The sequence below is a fragment of the Prunus dulcis genome, chromosome 7, assembly GCF_902201215.1.
Source record: "Prunus dulcis chromosome 7, ALMONDv2, whole genome shotgun sequence".
NCBI classification, from domain to species: Eukaryota; Viridiplantae; Streptophyta; class Magnoliopsida; order Rosales; family Rosaceae; genus Prunus; species Prunus dulcis.
Genome location: NC_047656.1, coordinates 11,304,046 through 11,317,832, shown reverse-complemented (window position 1 = coordinate 11,317,832; position 13,787 = coordinate 11,304,046). Strand labels below are relative to the sequence as shown.

Below are 13,787 nucleotides of genomic sequence, written 5' to 3'. Positions count from 1 at the left end.
TGAAATGATGGTTTTACCTTAGGGTTTCTAAGTGGTTTAGGGTTCACCTTTTGTTCGGGACTAGTTTTGAAAATTTTCTTCGCTCATTATGTAGAGCTCGTTCTCATGAGTTCATAGACACGTAATTATAGTTTTATAAAGGAGTTAACATTAACGGAAGTGTAGTGGCACAACCGTAATTTTGGAAAAGTCATATTCTTTAACAAGGCATGCCAGCTGGCCTAAGGGACGCCAACCATTTCTCTCTCCTTTTCTATCTCTTTCTCATGACCTCTTCCCTTTCTCTCTCATCAATGTACAAATTGTCGCCACTTTCACCACCAATTTCTTCGTTGTTCGACCACCCAAGCTGGTGCCACCACCCACAAAAGATTCCTCTCCTTCCCCTCTACTCTATCCACCCAGATCTGACCCAAACAACATTGGAATAATTCGGAATTGTAGAGCTTCGACCGGCAGTTTCCGGCCATCTGTGCTTCCTTCACCAAAAATAATCCCTAACCTCTCCTCTATCCTTTTCCCTAAATACCCAACCTCTTACCTTGTCTAAAAAGCCCAATCAATGGTGGAGAAATTCTAGGATTTTCTCGTCGGAAAACCTTCAAATTTGGACACTTCCAGCCACATCTGACCATCGATGTAGGTATAAAGTTTGCTCATCTCATTTGCTTCACCTTTTGGCATAGGTGGAGACCACTAACTTAAAGTTTCGTGGTCACTGTAAATCTACTCAAGTCAGCCGCCGAAACTCGTTGCACATGGGCCACCTAGTAACGGCCCACTTGGACCTATCATTCTCCTCACATCGTTCTGAGCATGACGGTATGTTCAGATTGGCAAGATTTTGTTTTTTGATCGACGATCAGAATTTTGCCTATTATGTACCGTTTGATCAGGAATTATCAAAAGTTCACTAATATTCGATCTTAAATCTAGCATTTTGGTGTCTTCGGTTGTTTCAATTATGGCTTAGTGCAAACTTATGTTCAATTAATGAACTATATACAATTTTGGGTTAAATGTCAAAATGGTCTATGTGTTTTACCATATTGGCCAATTTAATCCCTATGTTTAGGCCGAAAGGGGGTTGATGAACGGAGGGCACACGATAGAAGGGGGAGAGATGAAAAGGTGGCGGGAGCAAGATGGCGGTGGAGATCTGGATGTGGTGTTACAGATGGTTCAATGGGCAATGGAATGGTTGGTGAAGGGGTGTAGCGTAAGGTATGTTCTTGAAAGAGATAGAGTGATTGTGGGTGGGATCAGACATGGCATGGTGGGCTATTGTTAGGGAGGTAGATGAAAAAAGTTGAGGTTCCAGCCCAAAATCAATTGGCAATGAGGGAAGTAGCCCAACTCCTTATAAGCCCTTGCTATGTTTATCAACTTTCCAATATGGGATTTTTTACCTTCACATTCTCACACTGTAACACCCCGACTCCGAATTTAATTCCTATTTTAAATTATTTAAGTGAATTTATGAATTTACCCTTAGGGTAGGGGTAAATTGGTCATTTTCTTGCCCGGAAAGTGTTTGGGGCAGTGACTGGTATTTTTGGGTAGGTGGTACTGAGACGAATTCGTAGACACGCGGTAGGCTTGAATCGGAGTTGTAACGAAAAAGTTACGATCAAAACACTTCCAGTGGCAAAACCGTAATTATTTCGAAATTTGGGTTTAAAATATCTGACTTTTCTCTCTCTCTCTCTCTCTCTCTCTCTCTCTCCCGCGGCTGAACTCCCCCTCCCCCGTTTTGAATTTTCGCCGGAATTTCAGACGGCGAGAACTTCGCCGTCCGACCTCCGTTTGAGGCGCCGTTTCTTGCAAAAGCTTCATCTCTTCCTCCTCTACCCAGCCCACCCCTTTTCTCCGATCGAAAACCCGGCAAACGGCGGTGGCGACGACGTGAAAACAGGCTGAAACTGCCGACGTCGCCGGCGACGTTTCCGGCCATCTCGAGCTGCGCCGTCACTTGGAACAGGTAGCTCTCCTTCCCTTCTAGCTATTTCCTGGGTTGCGCGACGACCATGTCGACGGTGGTTGCCGGATCGAAGCCGTGAAGTTCCGGGTTAAAACCGTGAGTTTCCGACGCCGATTCCGACCACTTGCCGTCCGAATTGGACCTTGGTGTAGTTGAATAATGTGTTCCACTCGTCGAGTAGAATCTGTAGCCGGAAGGGTGAGCTCGGGTGTGGAGTTTTTCCGTCGCCGGAAATTACTCTACACACCCACGCGCTGCCGGCGCGTGTGGCGGCGCGTGGGCGAGGCTGGTGAGGCTGCAAATTAACCCGATGAGATCCTTAGGTTGTCACGAGCGCATAGGATTTCGCGGATCTCAATTCGGATGTCGTTTGACTATCGAACGGATTTTCGCATATTGTGCGTTATCCGGGTTCGATAGGTTCCGACCGTTAGATCCTTCCCGAATTAAAATATGTTGTTCTAGGTATTCCTAGGATCGTATAGGACTTCGCGGATTGTGAATCGGAACCCCGGATGTTCCGATTCAATAACTTAAAGTTTGTGTTTTATATTAACCGTCCGATCGTGCGATCGTAAGCGATCTAACCGTCCGTTTCGGACCAAACTTGCGAGACGGGTATCTTAGACCTTGGGGAACCTTTAGGAACTTTCGGATTGTAAAATGGAGGTCGTGGGTCCCGTGGGCCCGGTTGACCCGAATTGGGAAGTTTGACCGTCGGTTGACCGAGTGTCTCCCGAAGCTGTTCCATCGTCCAAATTGGGTAGTTGGACCTTAGAACGTCGCGTTCCTAATACACTTACTAGAAACCTGGGAAATTAGGATATTTAATTCAAAGTACTCGTTCGAAACGCTTCGTATTAATCTCGTGTACGTATTCTGAATTAGGTACTCCGACCACGCATACGCAGCAGGCGGGACCCTCTCAGGGTCAAGCAGCGTGGGACTACTTGTGAGTGGACTTTGTTTTCAAATCTTATGCATGGTTTTATTAATGAAAGATTTATGCATAATGTTTTAACGATTTATTGAATATATTATATTCATGGGTTGAATTTGATGTCTATATAGCGCTTTGGCATAGTTGGGTATCGAAAGTATATTTATATGGATTTTGGGAAATATTATGCATGATGTTTTAAATGGTATTTTTGGATATATTATTTATTCAATTGTTGAAAGGGATATTTTTATGAGGCATTGAAAATATATTTTGGGTTTAACATATTTGAGTATCTTGAGTATGAATATATGGATTGGAGGTTTTCTATATATATTTGGTTATGTGCGAGGTACTTGGGTTGTTGAGATGAGATTGTGGAAAGTGGTGAGTATAGAATGTCAGTTTGGTGTGCTATAAGCACTACCCTATGTACCTCCCCTGATTTGGAACTTGGATACGGATACTTGAGATACTTGGAAGAATCGGAACCCGGGGCATCCTTGACGGGATGTTGCTGTAGACCCTTGATTGGGTAGTCTGCGCGCGTAGGACTGATCACAGACGTACGGGTTTTGAGGTTATCGACGGTACGTGCTGGCTGAGAGTTGGTCCCCCAGTTGGACGGCTCGTTCCCTAGTCACATGGTGGATTGAGGACTCATCATGAGGACTCTGCCAGGGTGACTAGTCAAACAATCCCCCGGTTGGATTGTTTCCCCGGTACAACTAGGTGATGGTCATATTTATATTCTATATATATCTCTTATATTATATATTTATATATATAATCCATTCATTCATGTTTTTCGGTGAGGATACTTCTTTGCCGGTCGTGCCAATGGGTACGCTTTTGAGAGTTTGGTTGTGGGATTTATAAGTTTTGGATGGTGGGTTTTATAAAGCGTTCTTTATGGATTGTGGACTTGGCATCGAGTATTGATTTGTTTTTATATAGATATATAGATATATATATATATATACTTGAGTATGAAGGTTTTGAGATGCATGGAATTTCTTGCATGGTTTTCTAAACGGTGGGGTTATATTACGTTGGTTTACACTGAACTGAATTTATTTTTGTCCACTCACAATTTTCTGTTTTGCGCCCCCCAGCCAGTAGTTGACTGAGCTCCGCAGCAGAGCCGGATCGTGCGCTTCCGAGCCTTGAGCCTTCGTAGGACTCTTTCTTCATGTTATTTCCTTTGAACTCTGTTTTGTTGAAATTGAAGTTCTTAGACATGCTCTGTTATCGCCCTGTTAGGGTTTGATTTGTGAGGCCGGAGGCCATTTTATTGTAATTTGTTTGTTCGCTTTAAAGCATGCTGCTGGTTGGGATTGTTTTGTATTTTGATGCAGGTTGAATTCTGTTGGGTTTCTTAAATTTACAGGGGGGACTCTGCCAAAATTTTGGTAAAGAGTCTCGGTTGTTAGTAAGTGGGCCCGGCATCGGGGTGATGTCGGAACAAAGACGGGGTCCGCTCCGGTTTCCGGGAAATTCCGGAGCGGGTTCTGTCAGCTTGGTATCAGAGCATTAGGTTCATTTTCCTTCGACTTTCGCGCTTTTGTTGCGTTGTTGAAACTAATGATTCTATGGTTTCTTTTGTGTAGAATTATGCATCCTAGACGTCCTAGGACGAGGGGTGGTCGTATTCCGAGATGGGGAGCAAATCCTCCACCTCCATCTCCACCACCTTCTCCACCTTCATCACCTCCACCTCCACCATCTCCACCTGCCGGAGAGCATGATGGAGGGAATGACCTCGATTTACGACACCTGTTATCTCAGTTCACCCGAACCGTGTCTACAGCCTTACAGGGGAGACGAAATACTGAAGGCTCCGACATTAAGAGGGTTAAAGAATTGGGGGCGAATGAGTTTCATGGTGGTGCTGATCCTGCTGAGGCTGACGCTTGGCTTACAGATGTCGAGCGAATATTTGAGGTTCTTCAGTGCCCTGATAGAGATAGGGTTCGCCTGGCCGCTTTTCTTCTGAAGGGGAATGCCTACCACTGGTGGAAGGCAGTCCGCAGAGGGTATGCTAATCCTGCTGTTCTTACTTGGGAGGAGTTTCAGAGAGTGTTTTTCGATCAGTTCTACCCACATTCTTACAAGAATGAGAAGAAGTCTGAGTTTCTGCATCTGAGACAGGGTTCCATGTCAGTGCTGGAGTATGAGCACAAATTTAATGAGCTGTCCAGGTTTGCACCTGAGTTGGTCACCACAGAGGAAGACAGGTGTACCCGTTTTGAGGAGGGTTTGTGGTTAGACATCCAGGCAGTAGTCACTGCCAACACATATCCTACCATGAGAGCCTTGGCTCAAGCAGCAGATAGAGTGGCCAGGAAGTACAGTTTGGGAGCGGGCATTGGTAGGCGCCGCAGGGACTCCTCAGGTTTTGGTGAGCCAAGTCAGGGTCCATCAAAGAGGGGTGGATCCAGCTCTAATTCTGCTGGTAGTGAATGGTCGGGAGGACGTGGTTCCAGTTCAGGCGGTGGGAGGTCTGGCTCACGACCAGCTTGGAGCCAGCAGTCGGGACAGCAGTCGGTGACCAGTACAGCCAAGGATTTTTCGCAACAGTATAATGCAACCTGTCACGGTTGTGGGCAGACAGGACATCTCAGGAGGGACTGCCCACAACGTGGGCAAACCAGTGGCCCTAGCCGGAGGAGTGGAGTGTCATGTTATCATTGCGGGCAGACAGGGCACTATAGGAGTGAGTGCCCACTCCTTACTGTTGGTGGTACTGCTGAAAAGGAGACTTGGGCCCAACAAGGGCAAGGCAATAGAGGACAGGGTCAGACAGAGAGTGGTGCTTCATCATCTGCAGCGGGTTCGTCATCAAACAGTGGGGTGCAGTCCACTTTTCGGGGTAGGAGTGGTAGGAGCCAGAGAGGCCCGTCTGGACGCTCTACTACGCATGCCCGTGTGTTCTCGATGACCCAGCAGGAGGCCCAGGCCACACCCGACTTGATCACCGGTATGATCCTTAATTTTTGGTTACTTTGCACGTGTCTTAATAGATCCCAGGGCTACACATTCCTTCACTACATCTAATTTCGTACCATAGGCCAGTGTGAAACCGACACCCATGGCAAGAAGCTTTAGCATTTCTTTACCTACGGTGGGACGTCCTGTTTGCGGACATGATTATTAGGGATGGTGGTGTCCAAGTGGTTGATGCAGTGTTGGAAGTCGATTTGATCCTTCTCATGTTCTGGAACATCAACCTGTGGAGTTGAAGGAAGATTTGACATATGAGGAGCAACCTGTGTGGATCTTGGATAGGAAAGAGCAGATGTAGCGCCCCAGGTCTATTCTGGTAGTGAAAGTTCTATGGAGAAGTCAAACTATTGAAGAAGCTACATGGGAGCCCGAGGCTTTGATACCGGCCAAGTACCTTTAGCTCTTCAATTGACAAGTACGTAAATTTCGAGGACGAAATTTTTATAAGGAGGGTAGATTGTAATACCCCGACTCCGAATTTAATTCCTATTTTAAATTATTTAAGTGAATTTACGAATTTACCCTTAGGGTAGGGGTAAATTGGTCATTTTCTTGCCCGGAAAGTGTTTGGGGCAGTGACTGGTATTTTTGGGTAGGTGGTACTGAGACGAATTCGTAGACACGCGGTAGGCTTGAATCGGAGTTGTAACGAAGAAGTTACGATCAAAACATCGATAGTGGCAAAACCGTAAATATTTTGAAATTTGGGTTTAAAATATCTGACTTTTCTCTCTCTCTCTCTCTCTCTCTCTCTCTCTCCCGCGGCTGAACCCCCCTCCCCCGTTTTGAATTTTCGCCGGAATTTCAGACGGGGAGAACTTCGCCGTCCGACCTCCGTTTGAGGCGCCGTTTCTTGCAAAAGCTTCATCTCTTCCTCCTCTACCCAGCCCACCCCTTTTCTCCGATCGAAAACCCGGCAAGCGGCGGTGGCGACGACGTGAAAACCAGCTGAAACTGCCGACGTCGCCGGCGACGTTTCCGGCCATCTCGAGCTGCGCCGTCACTTGGAACAGGTAGCTCTCCTTCCCTTCTAGCTATTTCCTGGGTTGCGCGACGACCATGGTGGCGGTGGTCGTCGGATCGAGGCCGTGAAGTTCCGGGTTAAAACCGTGAGTTTCCGACGCCGATTCCGACCACTTGCCGTCCGAATTGGACCTTGGTGTAGTTGAATAAAGTGTTCCACTCGTCGAGTAGAATCTGTAGCCGGAAGGGTGAGCTCGGGTGTGGAGTTTTTCCGTTCCCGGAAATTTCTCTACACACCCACGCGCTGCCGGCGCGTGTGGCGGCGCGTGGGCGAGGCTGGTGAGGCTGCAAATTAACCCGATGAGATCCTTAGGTTGTCACGAGCGCATAGGATTTCGCGGATCTCAATTCGGATGTCGTTTGACTATCGAACGGATTTTCGCATATTGTGCGTTATCCGGGTTCGATAGGTTCCGACCGTTAGATCCTTCCCGAATTAAAATATGTTGTTCTAGGTATTCCTAGGATCGTATAGGATTTCGCGGATTGTGAATCGGAACCCCGGATGTTCCGATTCAATAACTTAAAGTTTGTGTTTTATATTAACCGTCCGATCGTGCGATCGTAAGCGATCTAACCGTCCGTTTCGGACCAAACTTGCGAGACGGGTATCTTAGACCTTGTGGAACCTTTAGGAACTTTCGGATTGTAAAATGGAGGTCGTGGGTCCCGTGGGCCCGGTTGACCCGAATTGGGAAGTTTGACCGTCGGTTGACCGAGTGTCTCCCGAAGCTGTTCCATCGTCCAAATTGGGTAGTTGGACCTTAGAACGTCGCGTTCCTAGTACACTTACTAGAACCTGGGAAATTAGGATATTTAATTCAAAGTACTCGTTCGAAACGCTTCGTATTAATCTCGTGTACGTATTCTGAATTAGGTACTCCGACCACGCATACGCAGCAGGCGGGACCCTCTCAGGGTCAAGCAGCGTGGGACTACTTGTGAGTGGACTTTGTTTTCAAATCTTATGCATGGTTTTATTAATGAAAGATTTATGCATAATGTTTTAACGATTTATTGAATATATTATATTCATGGGTTGAATTTGATGTTGGTATAGCGCTTTGGCATAGTTGGGTATTGAAAGTATATTTATATGGATTTTGGGAAATATTATGCATGATGTTTTAAATGGTATTTTTGGATATATTATTTATTCAGTTGTTGAAAGGGATATTTTTATGAGGCATTGAAAATATATTTTGGGTTTTAACATATTTGAGTATCTTGAGTATGAATATATGGATTGGAGGTTTTCTATATATATTTGGTTATGTGCGAGGTACTTGGGTTGTTGAGATGAGATTGTGGAAAGTGGTGAGTATAGAATGTCAGTTTGGTGTGCTATAAGCACTACCCTATGTACCTCCCCTGATTTGGAACTTGGATACGGATACTTGAGATACTTGGAAGAATCGGAACCCGGGGCATCCTTGACGGGATGTTGCTGTAGACCCTTGATTGGGTAGTCTGCGCGCGTAGGACTGATCACAGACGTACGGGTTTTGAGGTTATCGACGGTACGTGCTGGCTGAGAGTTGGTCCCCCAGTTGGACGGCTCGTTCCCTAGTCACATGGTGGATTGAGGACTCATCATGAGGACTCTGCCAGGGTGACTAGTCAAACAATCCCCCGGTTGGATTGTTTCCCCGGTACAACTAGGTGATGGTCATATTTATATTCTATATATATATATATATATATATATCTCTTATATTATATATTTATATATATATATAATCCATTCATTCATGTTTTTCGGTGAGGATACTTCTTTGCCGGTCGTGCCAATGGGTACGCTTTTGAGAGTTTGGTTGTGGGATTTATAAGTTTTGGATGGTGGGTTTTATAAAGCGTTCTTTATGGATTGTGACTTGGCATCGAGTATTGATTTGTTTTTATATATATATATAGATATATATATATATATACTTGAGTATGAAGGTTTTGAGATGCATGGAATTTCTTGCATGGTTTTCTAAACGGTGGGGTTATATTACGTTGGTTTACACTGAACTGAATTTATTTTTGTCCACTCACAATTTTCTGTTTTGCGCCCCCAGCCAGTAGTTGACTGAGCTCCGCAGCACAGCCGGATCGTGCGCTTCCGAGCCTTGAGCCTTCGTAGGACTCTTTCTTCATGTTATTTCCTTTGAACTCTGTTTTGTTGAAATTGAAGTTCTTAGACATGCTCTGTTATCGCCCTGTTAGGGTTTGATTTGTGAGGCCGGAGGCCATTTCATTGTAAATTGTTTATTCGCTTTAAAGCATGCTGCTGGTTGGGATGGTTATGTATTTTATTGCAGGTTGAATTCTGTTGGGTTCCTTAAATTTACAGGGGAGACTCTGCCAAAATTTTGGTAAAGAGTCTCGGTTTTTAGTAAGTGGGCCCGGCATCGGGGTGATGTCGGAACAAAGACGAGGTCCGCTCCGGTCTACGGGGAAATTCCGGGGCGGGTCCTGTCACACACACACCTGCACATGTGGAGAATTTTCAAGTCTAGCATGTGGACAACAAATATTGGGTGACATGGAGCATGTGTGGCCGTTGGGCTTTCACACGTAAGCTAACCCGCTCTGATAACATGAAGAAAGTTAAGATTCTACCCCAAAACAAATTATTGGGCGGCGGCTACCGGGGGGGAGAGGGGAGGGTGGGGGGAAGTAGCCCAACTCCTTATAAGCATTTGCTAGGTTTCTTAACTTTCCAATTTGGGACTTTTTACCTTCATATTTTCACATATCCACCACCGCCGCCCCACCCTTCCCACCTCCCCCTCATGTGTGGCGAATTTTCAAGTCTAGCACGTGGACAACACTTATTAGATGACGTGTAGGACGTGCGACCGTTGGGCTTTCACACATGGGCTACCTTGGCTCTGATACCATGAAGAAAGTTAAGGTTCCATCCCAAAATCAATTGGCAATGTGGGGAGTATCTCAACTCTTTATAAGCCCTTGCTAAGTTTATCAACTTTCCAATGTGTGACTTTTGACCTTCACATTTTCATGATTGATGGTGGTGGCTGTTGGATGTGGTGTTTTTTTATTTTATAGTTCTTATTAATTTATTTGTATTAAAATAGTTATGTTTTTTTTAATTAATATTTAAATAGTTTTAAATTATTTTAACAGAAAATTAACAGAATGGACAACATTGGCTAACGGTTCTAAACACAAGGATTAAATTGGCCAAATTGAAAACACATGGACTAAATTGGCCAACATTGTAAAACATAAGGACCATTTTTAGCATTTAAGCCTACAATTTTTCTTCTTAGGGAAGGATATCGAACTCAAACCGTTGCGATTTGAGTAAATACTCTTAATCGTCTTATCTATAAGTTCTTTACAACTATGGCTGATTTTTGGATGGATTGAATCAGAATTAGGGGATTCCAATTCCATTCCAAAAAAATTCGGAATGAAAATTATTTTCCAATTCCATTCCAAAGAATTTCAGAATTTTAACATCCATTCCAATTCGGAAATCTCAAAGTTTTTGGAATTATTGGAAAATTTCCAAACTTACGTATTTCGATTTCTTTTTGGGAAGTTTCAGAAACTCATTGAAAATTCTAAACATGACTACCAATTTGAAAGGTTAAAATTGGCTCAAAATTGAAAAATCATATGAAAAAGCTCAAAAAACTATTATATGCTATCAATTATATGTTGTTATCCACTGTGAAATAGCTTGTCTATGTCTATTTGATCATTAATTCATATGAAATTCAATATGAAACTATTCATTATATATAGTCTAAGCTTGAACCCTCAATATATTTCGGAATTCGGAATTTTGGGAATCTTGAAATACTTTCCAATGCCAATCCAATTTTTTTTGGAGTTTTCGGATTTTGGAACTTTCGTATGTCGAAATTGATTTGGACTCGCCATATTCGGAAATTTTCGAATCTAAATGTCATTTCCAATCCAACTTACACCCCTATTTACAACTGATAGTCTTTACAAAACCATACAACAGAAAGCAATCATGGTGGGTGCTTAGCTCATTGGTATTCTTTGTCCTTCCATGCCCATACTTTAGGCCTTTCGCAATAAAAAATAAGAGCATATCCAACAGCCTCTTCAACAATTTTGAAATGCTAAAATAGATAAGTCACATAATTAAAACGCTCTCCAATAGTCTTGTCAAACTCAGTCATCAAAGCTGCCACCTCTCTCTCTCTCTCTCTCTCTCTCTCTCTCTCTCTCTCTCTTAAAGACTAGTAAGTTGACCTTGGCTCTTCAAAACATTTAATTTTCCTTTGGAAAAACAAAATCTACTTTGAAAATGTTTTTAAAATATATATATTTTTTCTTTTCAACTAATAAATACATAGATATTTTTCATATGTTTTCATTCTTTTCCATAACATTGCAATAATTTAATTAAAAACTATGTTTAGGCATAAATTATTAAAGTAACAAATAAGCCTTTTCAAATTATCAAATAGGTCAACAAACCTTAATTTAAAGGGATTTAATTTTTCTACGATCGCTTTAACATCATTATGACAGGACAGGTTTGCCATCTTTATGGTTAATGTCACAATTATATATTTTTCCATTTATAATTGATACATTGATCATTAATCTCATACGAACACAATTTTTTTCATACAGAACATAACATGTGTGGTCCCAGTCATGTGAAAACCATATATACGTGGGTATCACAGTTTTAAGATGAGATAAATAAGGATTTTTTTCGTAAAAAGCATGTTTCAACAAATTTGCAACTACAAAAATTGAGATATTGGGAGAGACTAAAATCAGTCAATGAACTGATCCTTATTGTTTTAAAATATTTGTAATTCAAGATTTTTTGAGAAATTAATTTGGGATCTTAATATGTGAAATTTTAGAATTAAATTATGTATTTTAACATTGTTATGGTTCTAATGCACTGAGTTGGTTTTTGGGCATACCCTAAACTACTAGGTGCTTAATCACATATTCTTATATTATAATTTTATTTTAGTTGCAATATCAATCATTTTATGGTTTAGTACATAAAAAGAGTGATTAATACTAATTTGGCCAATTCTGAAGAAGCAATTTTGCAAATTGAACCATGAATACACTAACAATTCCAAACCAGACAACCAAAAAGTTGGGTGTCACAAACAGGCAGAACACACATGTAATAACATTGATATCTCTTTTCAGCAATCACAAAATGATCCTCAAAGTTAATAAATTTACAACAAATATTTGTCTGAATCTGAAACACAAATAAGTAAATGATGAAACCTACTGGGGTGGATCTATGTAGTAAGATCTTAGCACAAAAGTCTACATCAGAAAATCTTGTCATACTGGCTAGTGAGAGAGCCCTTCAAATTTGAATAAAGACCATAGAGTGAGTACTGCCTGAGGTTTTCCACTTCATACCATGAGTTAAGCACTGAAAGGTGCTTGTCTGTGCCGGAAAATGCCAATTGGATCCCAAGGCTGCAGTCCACAGAGCCTCCATGGGTTTTGCAGCTGGAGGTCTTGAATGCACAGTCCTGATTGTTGAGGCAAAAAAGGCCGGTGCTCCCTGAACATTTGGAGCACCCATCCCTTTTCCAATACAGGTTCTGCAGCCTCCCCTTGTTGAACTCAAGAACCTGCATAACACAAATCTCACTCACTTCAACCATATAAGCTTAAACCAAGAATCACAATGACTAGAAAGAAAAAAATTCCAATTCCAGTTCCAAGTTCAATTCGAATTCGAGTGTATTTACTTACAAGGGTAAAGCTGGTGACAGTGTAGGTAGCATTGGCAACAAAAGCAGGAATGGACCTTGCAGCATATTTTCTCCCAGCAAATGCAACCATATAGCCATAAGAATCCTGGTAATTATTCAAAAACCCAAAAAATATAATCAATTGGATTGAATTCAAAACATGCCAAAACTCAAACACATCTAATAAAAAACCAGAAATTTTTTAAGTAAAGTTTGAAACTTTAATCTAAATTTGATACTGGGAGGGTGTTCAAGTTTCAATTTCGTCTGATGTTGCAAACTTCTAAAGCAAAATAAATATAAAATTGCAATTTCCATCTTACTAAACAAAGCACTTTAAAACCAACAATTGAGAGAAAAAAAAAAATAGAAAAGAGAATGAAATAAGAGGAGAGAGAACGAACCGCAGTGAAGGAGGAGGAGTTTACGGATAGGAGAGAGATCTCGTCAACCTTGGGGCGGAAAACGGAGATCTGGGAATTGCCGTTGGAGAGAGAGAGTCTGGAGTCGCAGGGAGACAGCTGAACGCTGCCGTTTCGGAAGAAGGAGTCCCTGGATGCGAAGGCAATCCCGAAGGTGAAACCGTCGGACCTCTCCACCTTCGTGTCCGCGCAAGGAGAGTACACGTGGTTGTTGTTGCTGCCGTCGATTAAACGCACCGTCGTGGTCATCATCATTATCGCGATGATCAAGCTCGTCGTCGTCCATGGGCCAACAACCGCCATGGTTGATTCGGCGATTGGGATTTTTGGAGGACAGAGAAGATGACTTGTTTGTTGAGTTGTGCTTGAGTGGACGCGGAGTTGGAGACGTGAGATCCAGCGGTAGGAGGAAACTGAGATTGAATAGCAACCGTTGGATCTGTGTGATGATTGGGATTAGATTACACTTCTAAATTGGGCATTCAAAATAAAGAATTTTTGCCCCGGCCCAAAACCTTAAACATGAACATGAAACATCAATTGCTTTTGATCAAAATAAAAGGTTAAGTGGATATTCAATCAACGAAAAAAGAGAAAATATTTATGTCCTCTTATAAACAGAAACTCTTACTTTTCTGTCAATCACATTTTAATACGTGTATATAAATTTATTT

General features: G+C 42.5%; 2 protein-coding genes and 1 long non-coding RNA gene across 5 annotated transcripts; 2 read left to right on the top strand and 1 right to left on the bottom strand.

The window, feature by feature from the left end:
* Positions 1-1,737: 1,737 nt before the first annotated feature.
* LOC117633453 lies at positions 1,738-4,308 on the top strand. The gene is made up of 3 exons (XR_004586662.1): positions 1,738-1,981; positions 2,870-2,933; positions 4,037-4,308. It is a non-coding gene; the product is annotated as an uncharacterized LOC117633453 (long non-coding RNA).
* A 134-nt stretch (positions 4,309-4,442) lies between these two features.
* LOC117633452 lies at positions 4,443-9,182 on the top strand. 3 transcript variants are annotated; one of them, XM_034367070.1, is made up of 3 exons: positions 4,443-5,901; positions 7,828-7,891; positions 9,014-9,182. In XM_034367070.1, exons 1-3 carry the CDS (start codon positions 4,506-4,508, stop codon positions 9,018-9,020), a joined length of 1,467 nt encoding a protein of 488 aa, XP_034222961.1. In that variant the 5' UTR covers positions 4,443-4,505; the 3' UTR covers positions 9,021-9,182. The 3 variants fall into 3 exon arrangements, 2 of the variants coding, with proteins under 2 accessions (XP_034222961.1, XP_034222962.1); XR_004586661.1 differs by lacking the exon at positions 4,443-5,901 and adding an exon at positions 6,727-6,940; XM_034367071.1 differs by lacking the exon at positions 7,828-7,891.
* A 2,892-nt stretch (positions 9,183-12,074) lies between these two features.
* Positions 12,075-13,574, bottom strand: LOC117634333. Its single transcript, XM_034368401.1, has 3 exons — positions 13,096-13,574; positions 12,693-12,797; positions 12,075-12,568 (listed from the first exon to the last, which is right to left on the bottom strand). Exons 1-3 carry the CDS (start codon positions 13,414-13,416, stop codon positions 12,257-12,259), a joined length of 738 nt encoding a protein of 245 aa, XP_034224292.1. The 5' UTR covers positions 13,417-13,574; the 3' UTR covers positions 12,075-12,256.
* Between the last annotated feature and the right edge of the window lie 213 nt (positions 13,575-13,787).